Source organism: Antechinus flavipes, chromosome 2 (assembly GCF_016432865.1).
Source record: "Antechinus flavipes isolate AdamAnt ecotype Samford, QLD, Australia chromosome 2, AdamAnt_v2, whole genome shotgun sequence".
Lineage (NCBI taxonomy): Eukaryota > Metazoa > Chordata > Mammalia > Dasyuromorphia > Dasyuridae > Antechinus > Antechinus flavipes.
In genome coordinates, this window is record NC_067399.1 from 684,691,273 (window position 1) to 684,712,918 (window position 21,646).

Genomic DNA, 21,646 nt, shown 5'->3' on the forward strand with positions numbered 1-21,646 from the left:
GGAAGTCCACCCAAAGGACATTCTCCATGCTCTCAGCACTCTGCATCCGTCTGAGCATTCATTTGAACCTTAATCCTTGGGGGCTAGGATGAATGACTGGCAGGAGAGCAGCTCTGCAGCTTCTCTTGCCTTCTCTTCCTCCTTGATAGCCATGTACATGCCTACTTTGCAAAATTTTGCAAGCAAAATGCCTGCTCCCATCATTCACAGCATTCCCCCCAGTAGTTACTTGTAAAGGGAGGCAGGTCTGTAGGGAGGCAGGTCTGTATGGACGCAGCTCAAGGGAAAGCTTCCTCACTGTGGACTGCCAGGCTAGGTCAGTAGAAACATCACTGGGCAAGCTTGACCCTGGCCCCACGGTGACAGCCCGAGCCGTTCGTCTTGTAGAGAGGCACAGCAAGGATTCAAGGGAAGGATGACTCCTTCAGTGTATTTCTTTAGAAAGAAAGCCGTGTCTCAGAGGTGGGGATGTTGCTGAGCCAAGGTCTTGGAGAACCCTATCAAGGTGAGGGAACCCAGAGAAGCTGCTCATTGTCCCCATTGGCACTAATCAATCAGTCAGCATTTACTCAGTGCCTCTCTTGTGCCAGGAGCTATTCTCAGACCTACACCAAACATCACACGGTATTGCTGCAGTAAATTTGGGATGTTTCTGTCAGTCCCACTACATTTGCTTTCTGCTCACTCCGTGATTGGGGTGCCACTCACCCTCTGACTTGTATAAGCCAAAATCCCAAGGAGAAAAGGCGAATCGGGCACTCTGGCCTGAAAACACCCACTCTGCCATATTTAGGAGACAAGGGGGCTCTTCCTTCCCTGGAAACTAAAGACCTTTGCCTGCAGTACCTGCATTGGGACCGTTGGACTTACCAGTTCACCTCATCTCCATCTTGAGTGCCTATTTCACTATCCAGTCTCATGGCAGCCTTTCACGAGGCCCAAATGGCTGACTGGCGTTTCATTACCACCACGCTCTCTTTCCCAGCTCACTCCTCACACAGTTGCCAAATGAAGGTCTGCCCACATTGCTCCCTCACTCATGAAGCCCCTATGACTCCCTATCACCCACAAGAATCAATATAAAATCCTCTGCTTGCCATGGAAAGCCCATGATAATCGGGCTCCAGCTGGTCCCTTCACATAGTGTACATGCCGTGCCATCTGCCACAACTATGCCTTTGCCCAGGCAGTGAATCCCACCTGTGCCTGAAATGGCCCTCCCTTCTCACGTCTCCCTCTTAGAACACCTGCTTCCTTCAAGCATTCAGCTCATGTCAGCTCCCAGACAAGGCCAAGCCGAACCTGCCCCTTTGGATGATCCATGGATGTGATTCTGGTTTTCTCTTGTGCATGTTTGTACCTACACACATCTCACCTGATAAAACGGAAAGGCCTTGAGGGCGGGGACCATTTTGTTTTGGGCTTTGAGTTTTCAGTTCCTGGTCTAGAGTAGGCACCTATTAAGTTCTAGCTGGCCCTTCTCCTGGCCCCTCCTGGCCCCCTGGGGCTATTCCCCTTTCCAAAGATCCATGGAATTTGTACAGCGTCCATCCTGCATTCAGAAGCACCTTACGTGGAACTGGTCAAAGGGACCGGAGTACCACTCCAAGCCAAAAGCCAAATTGAAAGAGAGATCCTTTTTAAAGAAAGATCCTTTTTAAAAGATTCCCTTTTAAAATCAGGGCAAAGCTATGGGCCTCTCTTCCAACACCTTCCCCAGGAGTGTAGTAAGTGCTTGAGAAGTCAAAGGGGGCCAGAACCCAGACCCAGTCTGCCAGGGTCTCCTTCAGCTGTCTCGGCCCCTCGTTTCTGCATCCATAGAGCTCTGCTTTCTGTCAGAGTCTTAATTTGATGCTACTTTAGGAGAGGGCAAAGGAGCAAATAATGCATGGCCTACAATGACTTGTCCAGTGACGAGAAAGTGGATCCTGCTCCTTCTCCTTCAGCCTTATTGACATTGCTTCATGTTCCCTCTTCCTGAAACAGAGCCGCTTCAACAGAGGGCACCTGGCAGTCAGGAAAGGCTCTGGGTAGAAACTGGCACTGGATGCCCAGCAGGAAGAGTCTTTTCTTTGTGCAGAATAGTGACTTCCCCCCACCCTAGTCAGGGCTAACACAGCTGACCCATGGAAACTAAAGGGAAACGTAGGTAGTATAAAGATATAGAACAAAATGAAGAAAATGTCCTTGTGCCCAATTCTGGGGCTCCCACAGTGCAGTACACTCTTCATGGAATTGCTTGCTCTGAGATTGGGCACCATCTTGCCAGATGGTTGATCTGGCACATATCCCACTGCAGCATGGCAACCACTCTTCCCCCATCGACACATGCATCTAGTGAGAGGATATTGTGGGCAAGGCCTTGGCAAAACCCTGGCTGGTTCTCCTTCACTCCCCCTCTCAGCATATTTTACCAAAAAGAGTGAGCACATGATCTGTGACACCTTCTCTCCAAGACTTATTCAAATACTCTGACTAAGCCTGCCCCATTCCTACATCCCTTGTGCCATTTGGGGAGAGAAAGGGGTCCTTATTACCAACACTAAACCCTCTGCTTGTTCACCCCAACCCTTTCCATCTTCTCCAAGATCTTGCTCCCTTGCCCACCTTCCCCTTTACTCTGCCGTTTCTCTTTATCCATTGGCTTCTTCCCCGATGCATACAAACATGCCCCAGTGCTCCTCACTATTTAGAAAAATCCTTCCCTTGATCCTGACCACCTTTCAGATTTTCATTCTCTATCTCTCCTTTTCCCAGATTCTTAGGAGAACCAGCAACCTCCCCATCTTTGTTTTCCTGTCTCCCATTAATTCCTCAACCTTTTACTGTCTGACACAACTCTAGTTCCACCTCTGAAGATCTCCTCATTCAAACTTTGATTAGATTTAAAACTTCCTTCTTGATTTAGCTCAAGTATTGATATTAGCTACATTCTTGACCACCCCAACTCTAACTTCCCATTTTTTCATTACGCTGACTCCTCTCTCTTACTTCCTCTTCCCATCTGACCTCTCCTCAGCTTCTTAGTCTGAGTCGTTATTCATACCCCATTCCCTAATGTGGAGGACTGTTCCCCAAGGATCTCTTTGACCCTCTTTGTCCTTTACACTAGGTGACTTTATCACGCTCTAGGTGCTAGCAATGATACAGATACACAAGGCTCTGTGATTTCCCCTTTCTGGTACCTCTCTGACTTACTAAATAAATCCAAGGGAGTTGCCTATAGCACCTAGAGCTAAAGTAGCTTGCCCAGGTTGCAAAAAAAAAAAAAGAACCAAAAAACCTGGATTATCAAGCTTCTGCCCTTTCTACCATACAATCCAAATTCTGGAAGCTGACTCACCTCCAGGACACTCCCTTCTTTACCCAGTGAGCTCAATGCCTGTCTCAAAATCTCCCTCTTCTCCCCAGATTTTCTCCTTTCACTAAGAGATTTCAATAAATATGTTGATACACCCTCAGCCTTCCAATTTTTCAGCTTATTTCACAAGAGCTATTCCTCCACTATCTTACTTTTGCTCTTTGATATTGTCATTGCCCAAAAATGCACCACTTTCACCTTGAAGAACTCTGAAAATGCCTTATCTACCACCTCTGCAGGCTTACCATTCCTATCTTGGCATTTCCAAATCTTGTTTTTCACTAACACCCCAACTTTCAAAATCTTGACCCCTCAGTTTTCTCCCAAGTTGTCACTTCTGCACTAACCATTCTCTCTTCCTTTCCCCACCTTCACCACCTCCGTATGTCACCATCCTTGTCTTGGCAAGCCTCAGCCTTGGATCGCTGCCATTGCTGAACGAGGGTGGAGAAAATCATGTAACCATCCTTACCAGATCTACTACGGATTTATGTTACACAACCACAAGTGGGCCTTCAGTACTGCTAGACAACCCATCTATCCCTCCCTAATTAATTCACTCTCCAGCTCTCCATAGTAACTCTTCCAAACCTTTTCATTCCTCCTCAGATTTCCTGTGTTCTCTTCTCCCACTGTATTCAGCTGAGAACCTTGTCCCTTATTTTACTGAGGTCATTGTCGAGAACATGCTCTCCTCCTCCTCTTCATCTCAGATCACTCAGATACCTTCTGTTCCTTTCTCTTACTTTGCATCCCAGTTTTACACAATGGGTTGGCCCTTGACAAGGCTTAGACTTCTACCTGCACACTTGAAGCTATTCCGTCTCATTTTCCCCAGCAGATTGCCCCTCCACTCCAGTCTCTCACTTATCTCTCCTCTCTCTGTTGGCTGCTTCTCTATTGTCCACAGACATGCCCTTTGTCTCCTCCATATTCAAAAACCCCTCATTTATCCACATTTCCTCCATTGTGTGGCCATCTACAATAGGTGCCTTCACTTACTCTTCTCTCACTCTTCTTTTTTTTTTTTGGTACATCTGTTGTTTATTGAAATAGAAAAGTCAGGGTTGCACAAATAGCTCTTTAGAACATAAAACTAAATGTTTTTGTCCATAGCAATTAATAATATTCAGCATTTAGCAGTTCGAAAGTGTTCTGCATTTACATGATATAAATTGCCTATAATATCATGATTAAACAACAGGAATGACAATAATTAATGTTGTGAGATCTATCTTGTTCAGACTGCTGTATTTCCCACACAGTCTCTCACTCCTTTAACTCTACACCCTGGGTTCAATTAGAATTGCTGATTCTTCCTCAGTTCCCTCTTTGACACTTTGTTGGACATACTCCTCTTCTTGATGCTCTGTTATCTTCTCGTTCTCTCCTCTCTGACTCTTCCTCAGTCCCTTCTTTGACACTTTGTTGGACATACTCCTCTTCTTGATGCTCTCTGTTGTTGACACAAATGATCTCTATTTGTCAGACCCAAAGGCCTTTCCTAAATTCGCATTTTCCTTAAGCTCTGTAGTCTTTGACCCTTTATTGGACATCCTCTTGTGCTCTCTGTTGTCTTCTTGTTCTCTCCTATCTGACTCTTCCTCAGTTCCCTCTTTGACACTTTGTTGGACATACTCCTCTTCTTGATGCTCTCTGTTATCTTCTCGTTCTCTCCTATCTGACTCTTCCTCAGTCCCCTCTTTGACACTTGGTTGGACACCCTCCTTGACTTGCTGCTCTCTGTTGTTCTCTCCTGACTCTTCCTCAGTCTCCTTTGCTGGGAAATGCAGTACTGCTAGACAACCCTTCCGGGTGCAGGCAGAACAGGACGGAGGAGAGTCGGGTTCCCAGGAGGAGCAGGGAGGGGACACGGAGGTGTTACTTAGCAGGAAAGTGACGTGGTTAGACTTTTGCTTCAGAAAGACTTGAACAGCTGTGTGGAGAGAGGTCAGGGATAGTTTAATGTGGGATAAATGGGCCACAAAAGAGGGAAGAGATTAGAATTAAGAGGGTTTGGGGAAGGCTTCCTATAGAAGGTGAGATTTTAGTTGAGACTTAGAGGAAGCCAGGATACCTGCCAGCTAAGGGAGGGCTAGAGAGAAAGAGGGAAAAATTTGGGGAAAAGGTTATGCAAGGATCAGTGTTGGAAAAATTACCCATGCATATACGTTGTAAATAAAAAGCTTTAATTAAAAAAAAAAAAAAAGGAAGCCAGGAGATGCTTCATTCTGCAGCTCCCCCTTCCAAATCAAGCCACGGGAGCCTTGTCTGATCTTCTCGAATCTTAGCAAGAAGGAGACTTGCAGCAGCAGCCTCACCATCACATCCAGGATCCTCCCATGAAGAGGTCTGGACATTTGCCAGAGAACCCTTTTCTGGGGCTTTTGGGTCCGTACGCAGTGCTTTAGTCACAGAGCACTTTCCTCACAATTCTCTGAAATATCTGAAACAAAGAGGGAAGAACGTGTCAAGCACGGGGGAGGGCCAGAGAAAATGGCCAGACCTGAGAGACAGGGGGGTCTTGTTTGTGGAACAGCCAGAAGGCTGGGACCGAGGATCAACAGGAATAAAGAGTCTGGAAAGGTAGGAGAGAGCACAGGGTTTTGAAGGCCATTTTGTACTTTGGCCCAGGGGGACAGGGAGTCCTTGGAGTCCACAGAGTCGGGTAAGATGCTCAGACCTTTACTTCTGGAAAGTCCCTCTGGGCACTGGGGAGCGGTGGCAACATTATGGCAGAGGACGCACTGGCCGCTCCCTGGGGACCGAGTGGAGAGTGGGCTGGAGGGGGAGAGATCTGAAGCAGGCTGAGCCTAGCCACTAGTTCGATTGTTCAGGAGGCAACGATGAGGCCCCCAGGATGGGCCGTGCCTGCTGCTGTGTCCTTGGGACACCTGGGATCCACCGACCTCTCCTGCTTGTGGATTCCATCTTTAAAATCATGGGAGCTCCCCAACCCCATTGTGCAGACTGGTAGTGGGCAGAGCAGAGCCTCAGTGGGTCTGACAGGTAGCACTCTTAAAGACGTGGGGGTCTCGGCTCCCTTAGGTCGGCAGCCCCCGTGCTGACAGCCAGACTCCCAAAGGCTGCAGTGACAGACTCGTGGGGTAGTGCAGAGTCCTTTCAGCCGGAGAAGCCCTGACTATTGGGCATCCAGGCCTCTGGTTCGCGGGAGGTTGTGGTAACGTTGGAGCCCTGGTCCTTAGGCCCGCTGGAACCTGGAAGCTGCTCGGCAGGGATCTTGCCCTCTTAGGCTCTGCCCAAGGAGGTCCTGCCTCCCCTCAGGGCTGATGGTGGGCTTCTGCAGCAGGGTCTCCTGGGACAGTGGTCCGGGCTCGTCATTAACCGGGCCTGGAAGAGCACGCTGGTTCCTGTGTTTGGGAGGGGCTGGGGCCTGGTTTTTGCCTTTGAAGAACGGCTGCAGCTGAACGAGCCCGTTTGCCTTTTCTGCAGGCCCACATCTACTCTCTGGGGGCGACCCTGAAAGCTGCCATTGAGTATGTGATAGAGCCTGAGCTAGAGCCAAAGTTCTGTAAGGACCTGGAGACCCTCCTGGACCAGATGCAGGAGGAGAGTCCCGGTAGCAGGCCCGACATTGAGGTGAGTGGAGCGGGCTGCAGGGCTCTCTGTTGGTGGAGGAGGGCGTACCTGGGAGCCAGCCGCAAGCTTGTGCAAGATGCCTGGTTTGTGGCAAGCACTGGAAGAAGCCCCGGGGTACCAAGCTAGTCAAAGGGGCGCATTCTCATGCGGAGGCACCCAAAAGGGAGCTGGAGGGTCGAAGCGGTAGCCAGAGGAGGAAGGGAGAAAGATGCCTCCTGGGATGGGGAAGTTCAGACTGGAAGCCGCACAGAAGCCTCCAGTGAACGGGGGACGCCAGGGCAGAGGGAGCAGGCCTCCCAGGTGCAGTGGTGAAGTCCAGGGTAGGCCCCGTCTGCTCCTTTACCCAAAATGGAGGTTCTGAGGGCTCCGCAGTAGGAGCGGGGCCCACAGACTGGAGGGAGGCGGTCCAAGGCGCGGCGGCGGCGGCGGAACACTCCCAGGGACCAGTGGTGGCTGTGGCTCTGCTCCCCGGGGTCGTAGCCATTTGGCCAGCCCTGATCTGGGCGCATCCTGATGGACGAGATGCTCCTGGGGACTGATTAGAGAGGCCCCTCATCCTGACCACCCACGCCCAGAATGTTCCTTGGCCAAGACTCGGGGCGGGCTTGTGTACAACCGGGTATGCTGCCCCTCGGCGTCCAGGGTCCACGTGAGCAGTGATGGGCCGGTCCCCGTGAGACTTGTCCGTTCATTCTCTCCTCACTCCCTGAGCCCCCTCAGGGCCTGTCCTCCGGCATGGGGAGGCTCCTTCTCGTGCTTGTGCTCTTCTCCCTTGGCAGGTGGTCACAAAGAGAGGCCTTTCATGGTCAGCCCCATTGGCCTTAGAGTCTCCATGACATGAATGGGCCTCAGTTTATTTCACCGTTGCCCCGTTGGTGGACGCTTAGGTTGCTTCCAGGGTTTTGCAATCCCCCTAAAGCTGCTGTGAGACTCTGTGAGCAGGTAGTCCTTTTTCATAACCCTTTCAGAGTATATTCCCAACAGTGGAACGACTGGGTCAAAGGATATGATGGGTCTAAGACTCGCTGCGTCTCGCCAGATTCCCAAATCGAGAAAACCGAAGGCCAAATTCTCCCATCGGTGGAGGAGGGGCGGCTTTCCCCCACTTCTGCCCGAGCCGAGCCTCCTCGTGGCCAATTGTCCGAGCAGCGCGAGGGAGCGCGCCAACTCTGCTCGTTACCGAGGCGATGGGCACAGTGTGTCCCCCTCTCGAGCGGCCATTCCTATCCTTTGACCGTTTGCTCCACTGTGGGCGGGGAGTGACCACTTTGGCATGCACTGGTGGGTCACGAGCGCTGGACCAGACGGTGCCCGGGGCCTTCGTGCCCAATGCTCGCGAGCCCTCTCCGGCCAGGGGGTCGTGCGCTCCTCCGCGGGAAGCCTCGCCCGAGCCCGGCAGCGACATTACGGCACGGGACGCACCGGCTGCCTCCTCTGCGCCCAACCAGCGGGGTTGGATGTCCCGGGAGCGCTCGTCAGCACGTTTCCTCCAAGCATGTTTCCCGGGTTGCTCTCTGACTCTCAGACTTCGTCTCGAACCTGATACGATGCTGACACAAGAAAGAGGCTTATGGGAAATGGCCACCTTCCTCACGCTCTCCCCCTTACCTGTGAAGCGGGGGCTCCCCTGCCAGGGTCCCAGTGGCCTCGAGGATGGCCGCCCTTCCAGGGCTCCATTCCTCTCCTCCACAAGTTCTCCTGGGGCCCTGGCCGGGAGCGCGGTCTGCATTAGCCCTGCCCCCCCCTCCGGCTGCCCAAAGGGGCTAAAGACCCTGGCTTGAGCCGCCAAGCCAGGACTGACCACTGAGACTCCTCCCAGGACTTGTTGGCATGCTGTGGGCAGGGTTGTTGTGGTGGGGAGGGGGGTCCCGAGGAGAGACCCCCAGTGTGGATGGCCCGCCGTTGCCGTGAGCCCATCAGCTTCCCGTTGTGTCATGGCAAAGGCGGCTGGGAGAGCTTGCCTTTGTCTCTGCCTTCCGTCTAGAGCATCATCGCCCTGTGTGAGGGGAAGGTGCAGGCGGCCTCCTCCTGTCAGATCTGCCGAGACCTGTCCGCCGTCGGGAGAAGAGTGCTTTCCATCGAGTCCTTCGGGACTTTTCAAGGTAAAAAGCACCCCGGGCACCTGCCACAGAGGAGCTAGGGAAGTCGGGAGCACGCTGGGGAAAGTCGGGAGCATGCTGGGGAAAGTGAGGCAGGCGTGAGGGCGTGGGGCTGGCTCGGCACTCTTCCCCGGAGAGGTGCCCTTGGTCCTTGGGGAAGCTCCTTGAAGAGTCTTCCCAGATGGGCAAGGGCTCGTGAGGAGATTGGTCTGGGGATTCTCCCTGCTGCGAGCTGCTAGACATCAGCATGGGTGTCCCTCCTTTCCCCTAGCCCGAAGAGAGAGGCCTGTGGACCCCTCGGCTGGGGCAGGGGAGAGGGACAGAGTCCCGAGTTCTGCTCTGGGCCCTGCACCACGTGCCCCAATTCAGGCTTCTTGGGAGGGGAAGACCAGAGGCCCCGGGGGCAGCGTGGGGTCCTGGGGGCAGCGTGGAGTCTGGGGGCACCGTGGAGTCCGGGGGCAGCGTGGGGTCCTGGGGGCAGCGTGGAGTCCGGGGGCACTGTGGAGTCCGGGGGCACTGTGGAGTCCTGGGGGCAGCGTGGGGTCCCGGGGGTAGCGTGGGGTCCCGGGGACAGCGTGGGGTCCCGGGGGTAGCGTGGGGTCCCAGGGACAGCGTGGGGTCCCGGGGGTAGCGTGGGGTCCTGGGAGCAGCATGGGGTCCAGGGGCAGCGTGGGGTCCCGGGGCAGCGTGGGGTCCCGGGGGTAGCGTGGGGTCCCGGGGGTAGCGTGGGGTCCGGGGGCAGCGTGGAGTCCCGGGGGTAGCGTGGGGTCCCGGGGGTAGCGTGGGGTCCCGGGGGCAGCATGGGGTCCAGGGGCAGCGTGGGGTCCCGGGGGCAGCGTGGGGTCCCGGGGGTAGCGTGGGGTCCCGGGGACAGCGTGGGGTCCCGGGAGCAGCATGGGGTCCAGGGGCAGCGTGGGGTCCCGGGGGCAGCGTGGGGTCCCGGGGGTAGCGTAGGGTCCCGGGGACAGCGTGGGGTCCCGGGGGTAGCGTGGGGTCCCAGGGACAGCGTGGGGTCCCGGGGGTAGCGTGGGGTCCTGGGAGCAGCGTGGGGTCCAGGGGCAGCGTGGAGTCCCGGGGGTAGCGTGGGGTCCCGGGGACAGTGTGGGGTCCCGGGGGTAGCGTGGGGTCCCGGGGACAGCGTGGGGTCCCGGGGGTAGCGTGGGGTCCCGGGAGCAGCATGGGGTCCAGGGGCAGCGTGGAGTCCCGGGGGTAGCGTGGGGTCCCGGGGACAGCGTGGGGTCCCAGGGGCAGCGTGGAGTCCCGGGGCAGTGTGGAGTCCCGGGGCAGCGTGGGGTCCGGGGGCACCGTGGAGTCCGGGGGCAGCGTGGGGTCCTGGGGGCAGCGTGGAGTCCGGGGGCACCGTGGAGTCCGGGGGCAGCGTGGGGTCCTGGGGGCAGCATGGAGTCCGGGGGCACCGTGGAGTCCGGGGGCAGCGTGGGGTCCTGGGGGCAGCGTGGGGTCCCGGGGCAGCGTGGGGTCCTGGGGGCAGCGTGGAGTCCGGGGGCACTGTGGAGTCCGGGGGCAGCGTGGGGTCCTGGGGGCAGCGTGGGGTCCCGGGGCAGCGTGGAGTCCCGGGGCAGCGTGGAGTCCGGGGGCACTGTGGAGTCCTGGGGGCAGCATGGGGTCCCGGGGCAGCGTGGAGTCCCGGGGGTAGCATGGGGTCCCGGGGGCAGCGTGGGGTCCCAGGGGCAGCATGGGGTCCAGGGGCAGCGTGGAGTCCCGGGGGTAGCGTGGGGTCCCGGGGGTAGCGTGGGGTCCCGGGGGTAGCGTGGGGTCCTGGGGGCAGCATGGGGTCCCGGGGCAGCGTGGAGTCCCGGGGCAGCGTGGAGTCTCTGGGCTCCGAGCCTTCTTACCCATCTGCTCTGTCCCCCTCGTTCCTTCCTGGTCCCAGATTCTGGTCCCGGCAGAGCTGCCTGTGGGCCAGGTCCTTCTTTCTCTTGCAGACTGGCCCATACCAGCCCTCCCCTTTCCGGCCCCTCCCTGCTCTCTGCCTCCCACCACACCCCGGTCTCCCCCAGCCTAACAAAGCTCACTTGAAGGGGCCTGAAGGGAGCGTGACAAGGGAAGTGTCCAGCACTGGCCCCGTGGGCCTTTCTGTGGCACTTGTGAGTCCCTGCGTGAGAGCCCCAGGGATGGGAGATGTTTCACTGGGGGACGAGCAGGAGCCACATTATCCGTCCTCACACTCCCTCCCTGGGGAGAAGCTCCGGGATAGATCTTGGGGGCCCCGGCATTCAGAGGGCACTGAAGGCTCAGGCAGGGCCCCCCGGAGCCACTGCAGCAGCCACGGCCTTGCCTCCCTGGCTAGGGCGAGCCCCAGGAAGTCTGAGGGACGGGGAGAGCCCTTCGGGTGAGGGAGCAGTCAGGGCAGCCAGTGGTGGGCTTACCTGCAGATGTTTGGGGGCAGAGGAAGAGGGACTGTATGGGCCTGGAGCCCCACCTCTGCCCGTGGGAGCGACCCCGGTCTCTTGCAGCTCTCCATGTTTGTCCCGCAGATGTGAATGAGAACATGTGGAGGGGGAGGACGGGCCCCAGGACCCAGCTGGAGGAGAAGCGCTCGGAGGGGGACGCCCCTGCCGGAGCAGACCCGCAGGGTGGGGACGGCGGCTCCACGGCCCAGAGAAGCCTGCCTCCGAGGCCTCTGGCCGGCGACAAAGATGACCGAGAGAGCTTCTCGAAGGAAAAGCTGGCCAGCTTCTTCCTGGACTCGGGCTACTCCCACAGTGACCCGGACAGGGGGCTCCTGAAGAAAAGCCGCCTGAGAAAAATCCAGACGTTTCCGCGCCTCCTCATGGAGGCCCCCGAGTCCAACAACTTCTGCGTGTCCTTGACCGCCGGGGGGTCTCTGACCAGGAAGACTCAGCCCCCTGCCTCGGAATTCTTTCCTCCAGACTACAGGAAGATCTTCCCAGAGGGGAAAAATGGCTCTTTCCCCATCAAGGCCCAAGCCAAGCACCGACTTAGGTCCGAGCGCTTGGCCGACCCCCCTGGGGAGAGGTCCCGGTCTCCCCCGCGGGAGCGAGCCACCGGCGCTCGAGGAGGTGGCGAGGGGTGCGACGGCGGCAGTGGAGGCCACGGGGAGAAGCGGGCTCGGCCTGGGCCTAGAGAAGCGGCTCCTGATGGCACAGAAACACCGGCCAACGCGGAGGCTCCTGAAGGACCCAGCAGAAACGCGCCGCAGGATCCGAACTTAAGGATGAATCCTGGGGCAGAACGGGCCTCCCCAGAGAACACAGGCCCCCCAGGGAACACGGGCCCCCCGGAGAACGCGGGGATGGCGGGCAGTCAGGAAGAACACAGCCCGGGAGGCGGAGCGCTGGATGGTGCCGGTGGTGAGCAGGTAGGATAACTTGCGGTTGCCACGTGGGTCCTGGAGGTGGGGGGAGGGAGGCCCAGAACCCTGGACAGCTCCTCCATGTGTCTGGGTAAGCACCAGCCTGGGGCCACCTGGGTTCAGGTCCTGGGGTCACAGGAGAAATGTCTCCCCATCCCAAGGAAGTCCCAGAAGGCACTCTGGCCCAGGCTCTGACACCCACAGAAAGTGGGAGCCAGCGAGCTTCCCCAACAGGCTGAGTCCCGGGGCCCCGAAGAGCCCTCCTGACAGTCACGTCCATCCAGTCCAGTTGGCTCCCAAGAGGCTCTAATTGGGCCCTTCCCAGGGGCCGGTCCCCAGGCCTGTGTCAGGCTCCTTGGGAAACAAAAGCTCTAAATCCTGCCGGGGAGTCCAGCGAGTTCAGGCCCGCTCCAAACCCCCATCCCAGCTCTGAAGCCGTGGATTTATGGAGCAGCCGGGGGCTGGCTCTTCGGTCAGTGTAGTCCTCCCTTCCTTCGGACGCCATGCTGCTGACCTCTCGGAAGGCTACAGCCAAAGTCAGTAAATCCCTATTTTTACTCACTAGAGAGGTGCTGGCCAGGGAGGTAGGAAGGTGGCTCGGAGCCTCTCCTCAGACCCACATTGACTGGGTGACCATTCTTATGTTTGTTTTTATTCAGTCGTTTTTCTCCCATGACCCCGGAGGGGCTGGCCAGTTCCTTCCCCGGTTCATTTTACAGATGAAGAAGTTAAGGCAAACAGGGGGCAGGGACTTGCCTAGGGTCACCCGGCTTTTAAGTCCGAGGTCAGATTTGAACTCCCAAAGAGGAGTTTTCCTGACTCGGGCCTGGTGTGCCACAGGAGCCTTCTGATAGCACCGGCTTCCCCAGAAGAGACAGCCTAGAAAGCACAGATCAGATGCTCCCCTGGACACGGACATTAATGACTTTGGAGAGAGCTGGATAATAAGGTTGGGAGTCAGACTGTAGAGAGTGAAGAAGAGAATGAGAAGAAAGGAAGTGGAAGCGCCTGTCGATGGCCTTCTCAAGGAGGTTAGCCACGAAGGGCAGCAAAGACAAAAGACAATTCTGATTACACTGCACCAAAAAACCCCAATGCAGCTAAAATTAGAAGAGAAGCAGGGAATATGGAAAAACCTAGTGTTTTAACTCAGACACAGCTGGGTAAATGGTGGGCCAAAGCAAATTGTTTTAACGATGATTGCTATGTACACGTGTAGTTTGAGAAACGGTACGAGACCCTTTCCTTCACAGTTTTTTCATTGACTTGATGTTCTTGACCATTTATTTCCCCATATACATTTTGTTACTTTTCTAGCTCTATAAAATAATTCTTTAATAGTTTGATTGTTATGGTGCTGAATGAATAAATTAAGTAGCAGTGTCGTTTTTATTATATTGGCTCAGCTATTAGTGTGTAATTAATATTTCTCCCAATTATTTAAAAAGGAACAAAAGAGAGAGAGAAAAGAGAAAAGAAGGAAGGGAAGGAAGAAGGGAGAGAGGAACGAAGGAAGGAAGGAAAAAGGAGGGAGGGAGGTCAGGAATGAAAGAATGAAGAGAGAAGCTTCAACACTCTCTGGGGGTGGATAGCATTTTTCATCATGAGTAACTGCACATCTTGTTCTCGTAATTTCTGCCCACTTCACTTTGTATCCCCTTCTGTATCTTCCAAAGGTTTTTCCTACAGTCATCCCCTTCATAATTTCTTACAGCACAGAGATATCCCAACATATTCATAGACCACAGCTTGTTCAGCCGTTTCCCAAGACATCCCCTCAGTCTCGAATTCTCTCCCACAACAACAAAAGCTACTACAAATATTTTTGTTCATATGAATCCTTTCCCTTTTTCTTTGATTTCTTTGAAAAACGGATCTAGTGGTGCTTTTGCTGGATGGTCATTGTATGTTTTATGGACTCTTCATGACCCTCTTTGGGGTTTTCTTGGCAAAGATACTGGATTGGTTTGCTGTTTCCTTTTCCAGCTCATTTGATAGATAAGGAAACTGAGGTAAACAGGGATTCATGACTTGCCAGAGTCACACACTAACTGAGGCCAGCTAGATTTGAACTCACATCCTCCTGACTCCTGGCCTGATACTGAATCTTCTATGCTGCCTGGTTGCTCAAAATATAGTCTCTGCCCTTAAGAACCTCACAGTCCAGTGGGGAAAATAACCTGCAAACAATTAAACAATTATGTACCCAAAAGCTCTATACAGGACAAAATGGGGTAATTTCAAAAAGAGGGAATTAGTGACCTCATTTGTGGTTTTCTTGGCAAAGATGCTGGAATGGTTTGCCATTTCCTTTTTAGCACATTTTACAGATGGGGAAACTGAGGCAAGTAAGGTTAAGTAACTTACCCAGGATCACACAACTAGTAAGTGTCTGAGGCCAGATTTGAACACAGGATAATTAGCCTTCTTGACTCCAGAGCCAGTACTCTATTCACTATGGTGCCCCTTAACTGTCTCATTCACTGCATTAATCTGCTTATTTTTCCACACTCCTTTAGCATTTGTCATGTTCCTTTTTTGTCATCTTAGGCAAATGGGTAGGTATGAGGTGGGACCTCATAATTGTTTTAACTGGTATTTTCTCTAATTGTCAGTGATTTAGGGGGCAACTAGATGGATAGCACACCAACCCTGGAGTCAGCAGGACCTGAGATCAAATCTGACCTCAGATATTTAATACTTACTAGTTGTCTGACCTTGGGCAAGTCACTTAACCCCAGTTACCTCCAAAAAATTAAAAATAAAAATTATCAGTAATTTGGATCATGTTTTCATAAAACTATTGGTAGCTTGAATTTCTTCCATTGAAAACTGCCTTTTTATAACCTTTGATTATCAATTGGAGAATGATTCTTATTTTCATAAATTTGTTCCTTATATATTTTAAAAATGAAACCTCTATCAGCAAAACTCACTTGCAAAATAATTTCCTGCTTTTCTTCTAATTTCATCTGCATTTATTTTATTTGTTCAAAAAATTACTTTTATATTATTCACTTTACTTCCCATGAGCCACTCTATCTCTTTTTTGGTCATCATTTCTTCTTTATCCATAAATCTGATAGGTTAATTTTTCGAGTGCTCCCCTAACTTGCTTATACTGTCACCCTTTATGTCAAAATCATGTATTCATTTGGAGCTTGACTGGGCATATAGTGTGAGATGTTCATCTATGCCTAGTTTCTGCCAAATGTTTGTGGTCAAATAATGAGTTCTTGTCTCAATAGCTGTGACCTTTGTGTTTATCAAACACTAGGTTATGTGCTCATTTATTTCTGTATATTGTATGCCTAATCTATTCCATTGATCAGTCATTCATTTTCTTATCTGGTATCAAGTTTGTTTTAACGATTTCCACTTTGTAGAATAGTGTGAGATCTCATACTTCCAGACTTCCTTTCCTTGCATTTAACACACACACACACACACACATTCTAATTCTCTTCATGTTCTTGATCTTTTGTTCCTCCAGATGAATTTTTGTTATTTTTTTCTAATAAGTAAATTAATTTAGACAGCATTGTCATGTTTTATTATATTGGTTTGACCTTTCCCTGTGCAATTATTATTTCTCCCATTATTTAAAGCCATCTATATCTGCATGAAGTGTTTTGTAATCATGTTTCTACAGGGCCTGTGTGTGTCTTGGCACGTAGTCTTCCAAATATTTTATACTATTTGTAGTTATTTTAAATGTAATTCCTTTTTCTCTTCCTGTTGGATTTGTTGGTAATACATGGAAATGCTGATATGTGTGGTTTTCTTTTATATCCTTCAATTGGCTGAAGTTGTTCATTGCATCAATTAGTTTGTTGATGAGTTCTCTAGGGTTCTTTAAATATCTCATCATACCATCCGCAAAAAAAAAAGTTATAATTTTATTTTTTCTTCATGTTTATTTTTACCTTTTTTATTATAGCTACAATTTCTAGTACAATATTGAATAGTAATGTTGATAATGGACCTCCTTGCTTCATCCTTAATATTAATGGAAAGGCTTCTAGCTTATCTTTTTTATAGATAATGCTTGCTCTTGGTTTTAGATAGATACAGCTTATCAGTTTATGGAAAGCTCTATTTATTCCTGTTCTTTCTAGTGTTGTGTTTTTTTTTTTTTTAAACAAAGTGAATATTGGTTTTTGTATTAAAAAAACTTTTTCTGCACTTATTAAAGTCATCCTATGCTTTTCTTCTTTTTGTTATTAATATGGTCTATTATGCTTATAGTTTTCCTAATATTGAATCGGTCCTGAATTCCTGGTACAAATCCAACTTAGTCATAATAAATGATTTTTGTGATATGATGCTATTATGTCCTCACTAGTTTTTTATTTAGAATTCTTCATCAATATTCACTAAGGAAAGCTGTTTATTCTTTTCTTTCTCTGTTTTGACTTTCCCTGGTTTAGGTATCAAGACCATATTCATATCATAAAGAGAATTTGGCAGGACTCCTTTATCAATTGTTTTCAAAGTTTACATAGCATTGAAATTACTTGATCTGTTTGGGAGACTTTCATTGGAAGTCCATCTTATCCTAAGTTTTTCCTGTACTTTGGAAGTTCATTTGCACTTTGCTCAATTTCTTTTTTAAAGATATGGCTATTTAAATATTCCTTTCATGTTAATGTGAAAAAGATATTCTTGTAAATATTTATTCATTTCATTTAGAGTGTTAGGTTTATTGGCATCTATTTGGGTAAAAATAGCATCTAATTATCACTTTTATTCATGTTTGTGAACTCACAATTCACATTTTCCACTTATAATACTGATAATTTGTTTTTTTAAATCAAATTAACTTACCTATTTTATTATGTTTTCCCCATAAAAAAAAAAGTTCCTAGTTTTATTTCTTGAATTTAAATTTTTTTTTTCAATTTTGTTCGTTTCTCCTTTGATTTTTTTTCAGAATTTCTATTTTGATAGTTTTTTTTAATTCATTGTTTTTCTAATTTTTTTAGTTGTATGCTCCATTCATTAATCTGAACTTTCTCAATTTTGAAGTTTTAATATGCATAGCTGAGAAATGTGTATATTTCTTTCTATTCCTATTTAATCATCTCTAGAAGTCTATCATATCTAACTTTGCTAAAAGTCTCTGCTCATCTCTTTAACTTCTTATTTTATGGTTAGCTATATCTAGATCTTGGAGGGATAAATTCAAGTCCCATAGAATATTTTTACTAAATTTCTTCCTCCTTTATTTCCCTTTACTTTTCCTTTAAGAATTTAGATACTAAGACAATTGGTGCTTATATGTTCAGTATTGATATTAATTCATTGTCTCTGCTACCTTTTTTTTTTAGCAAACTGTAATTTCCCTGTTCATCTCTTTTAATTATCTATAGTTTTTGCTTTGTCTAAAATCTTCATTGTTACTCTTGCCCTTTTAATTCAGCTGAAGCAGACTAGATTCTGCTCCAGTCCTTTATTTTAACTTTGTGTATATCTTTTTGTTTCAAGTGTGTGTCTTATAAACAAGATAAGATTCTGTTTTCTAACATTCTGCTATCCTCTTCCATTTTGTGGTGAGTTTATCCCATTCACATTCACAATTATTGTGTATTTCCTTCCATCCTATTCTCTTATACTTTTCCTTCATTTTCCCCCATACCCTCTTTAAGAGATTCTTTTGTCTCTGTCTATTGTCTCCCTTAATTTATCCTCCTTTTTAATCCTTTTTCCACTCTTTCCCTTAACCCCATTCCTTTCCACTGCCCTGGATGTGTGTGTACCCTCCTTCAACCAGTCCATATTAAAGTGAAGTTAAAATATTTCTGGCTTTCTCCCTACTCTGCTACTGTCCTGTCCATTATATGCTCCCTTGAGCACTCCACTTATGTGGTAGAATTTTCTACATTCTTCCTCTCCCCTCATCTCCTGCTGCATTTCACTTACTCTTCTATTCTTCTTTTGAGATCATCCCAATCAAATAGAAACATACTCAGTTCCTCTGTCTTAATAAATTCCCTTAGGAGCCCTAGCTGATGATAAAGTTCTGAGGAGTTAAATGTATCATCCTGCATATAAGAATGGGAACAATTTAATCTTGTTTAGTCCCTTCTAGTTTTTCACTCAAGATTACTTTCTCATGCTGATTCTCTTGAATCCTGTCAGATTTTCTACTCAACTCTGGTATCATCAGGAATGCCGGAGGGTCTTCTGTAGATGAGGTTATTCTTGGTTATAATTCTAATCCTAAAAATAATCTTCTGAACTCTTAATTTATTTAGTGATGGTTGCTAAGGTTTGTGTGATCCTGACTGGCTCGGTGGTACTTGGACTTTTTCTTTTTACCTGTTTGCTGAGTGTTTTTTCCTTGCCCTGGGATCTGGATTTTGGCTACTGTATTCCCAGAGTTTTCATTTTGGTGTCCGAGAAGGTGGCAACAGATTCTTTCAATTTCTACTTTTGCCCCTGGTTTATGATTTCTTGAACTATGATGGCTGGGCTCATTTTTGTCTGTGACTTGCAGGTAGGCAGTGATTCTTCTGGTTTTCAAGTCAATTGTCTGTCTTTTGAGATAGTTTACATTTTCTTCTTTCCTTTTGTCTCTCCTTTATTGTTTCCCGATGTTTCATTTCCTTCCTTGATGTGTTTCCTTTCGGTTATTCTTCTTTTCAAAGTTATTTTGGGGATAAAGTTTTGTATTTCTTTTACCCAGTTGTTAACTCTCTTTTCATTATCCTGTTCCATGGTTCTCATTTTTTAAAATCATGTTTTGCTTTAAAGAAAAACTCTTGCTTTAACTCTTCTAGGGATTATTGATAGGTTTGTGTCCAAACTGTAGCTGCAATCTAGTACTGGCTAAGAAATAGTAGATCAGATGAGTAGATTAGATACATGATATATTATAGGAAATGACCATAGTAATTTGGTGTTTGATAAATCCAAAGATCCAAACTTTTGGAACAAAAACACGTTATTTGACAAAAAGTGCTGCGAAAACTATAAAACAGTATGGTGGAAACTAGGTTTCTACAGGTCCTCATCTCATATCATATACCAAGATAAGATCAAAGTGGGTACGTGGTTTATACATAAAGGTTAATACCATGAGCAAATTAGGAGAACATTAAATATTTTACTTGTTATAAATGGACAAGAGAAGAATTTAGGGCCAAACAAAATAGGGAAAGCATTTCAAAATATGAAATAGACCATTATGATTATATTAATATTGTTTTGCACAAATAAAATCAATGCAACCAAAATTAGAAGGAAAGCAGAATAATGTGCAGAAATTTTTGCCACAGAAATCTCCGATAAAGACCTTGTTTCTCAAATATATTAAGAATTTAATCAACTTTATAAGATTACAAGTCATTTCCTGATGGATAAGTGGTCAAAGAATATGAACAGGCAGTTTTCAGCTACAGTAATCTACGTTCTCTCTAGTCATATGAAGAAATGTTCTAAATCAGTATTGATTAGAGAAATGCAAATTAAAACAACTTGGAGGTTTACCTCACACCTATCGGACTGGCTAATGTGGCAAGAAAAAGAAAATTATAAATGCGGGGGTAATGTGGGAAACCGGAAACACTAATGCATGTGGATAGAGTTGTGAACTGAGGCACCATTCTGGGGAGCACAAGGGGGCTCCCCTCCCCACCTAACTCAAATTCTGAACTGTTGTGGGGGAGAGACAAACCCGCCTCTGAGCCAGCGGCGTCCCCTCACCCTTTGGGGTCCCACCCGTGGTGTTGAGGTCTAGCTTTGGGGTATCTAAATGAAATTAGGGTTAAGGTCTAGTGGCAGGTTTGGGGTACAGATTCGGCGCAAGGGGGTCTAGTGGTGGCGCGAGTTCCCAATAAAAGCATTTATTGGCCCAGAGAGCTAGATTGATAAAAGAGGTTTATTATTAGATAAGCAAAGTTAAAGTATAGGCAAAGGTAGAGATAAGGAGGGCACTGGACAGAGGGTCCAGTGGACAGAGGGTCCTCACATGGTAGCCATGTTTGGAATCTCTGCCAAGAGGGGTTCCCAGCGTGGCCTTTTTATAATAGGAGACTTAGCTCGAGGGGCTTTGGGGTGTAGCCCCAAAGTTGGCTCATATCCGGGTGGGGCTGGGAACAGGTCAGATCTTCTATTGGAATTCAAAGGGACCAGGATTTGTGAGTTAAAGGGCAATTTACATTATTAACTAGGAGAGGGTGGGAATCTAGAAAGGAATCTTTCCCGCATCAGTGGCACCTGGGATCCCTGGCCGGCCTCCCAGCCCGCTCTGGAGATGGGAGGCTCTCCCCGGAGAGCTGCTGTGGTCAGCGGCCAGCTGCAGGCCCGAGCCGGGCCAGAGTCCCCCAATGGCGGCCCGTGAGACTCGGAGGGCGGCCCCTTCTGGGGCCAGTGCCAGCCAAGGGGCTCCTCCGGCAGAATGAGCAGCAGAGAAGGAAGGGGCGGCCGGGCCCAGGCTCCCTGCTCCGCTGCTTGGCCCCCAGGTCGCTCTCATCAGCCCGTTCTGCTGGCGCCCGTTTCAGACACCTCCCTCTGAAGCTTGCCCGGGGCCTGGGGGGCAGGTTCCTCTCCTGGCAGGGGGGCTCCGGGCTGCCTTCCCCCACCCCCACCCCCCCCACCCCCCCCACTACCCCCCTCCTCCGGCCTTTCCTCCGAGCAAACAGGCCTGGGGAGGGGTTGGGCCCCACCTTCTGTCTAAGGGCTTTTACAGGAAGCAGCCCTGCAAAATCTGCAGCCAAAGGCCCCGAGACCATTTTCCTTATGGCTTCTCACAAGTCCCTCCTTACTCCCCACCCCCCCAGACTCTGGGAGCAGCCGGGCCCAGGCAATGGCCTCTGGGAGCCCAAGGACAGATCCCTCAGTCTGTGTCCACTCGGCCCCGGGATCAGGAGGCCTCCGGGGACTCAAGAGGGCCCCCTAAGGCTCTCCCGCAAGGGCTCGTGTGAGAAGCAGAGGGTGCCCTGGTGGCTGGTGAGCTGTGCCAGTCAGTCACCAGAACCAGGGCCACGCACACGGTCAGGCACCGACAGTCACTGGGGACCCACGGCCCCATAGTGTCACAAGGTCACTCACACTCACACTCACACACAATCACTCACACTCGCACACACACTCATGCACACACACAATCACTCACACTCATGCACACACACAATCACTCACACTCATGCACACTTACACACGCACACACACACAATCACTCACTCTCACATACTCACATACTCACACAGTCACACTCACACACTCATGCACATACTCACACACACTCAC

The 21,646-nt window shown here is 49.9% G+C and overlaps 1 protein-coding gene across 3 annotated transcripts in view; it reads left to right on the forward strand.

The window, feature by feature from the left end:
* Nucleotides 1-21,646, forward strand: part of KNDC1 (kinase non-catalytic C-lobe domain containing 1) — a 69,118-nt gene that overhangs the window by 16,429 nt on the left and 31,043 nt on the right. For all 3 annotated transcript variants that reach the window (XM_051982801.1, XM_051982799.1, XM_051982800.1), the window contains exons 4-6: nucleotides 6,815-6,961; nucleotides 8,946-9,063; nucleotides 11,556-12,400. In XM_051982801.1, the coding sequence (XP_051838761.1) occupies nucleotides 6,815-6,961; nucleotides 8,946-9,063; nucleotides 11,556-12,400 (1,110 nt within the window). The remainder of the gene's footprint in view (nucleotides 1-6,814; nucleotides 6,962-8,945; nucleotides 9,064-11,555; nucleotides 12,401-21,646) is intronic.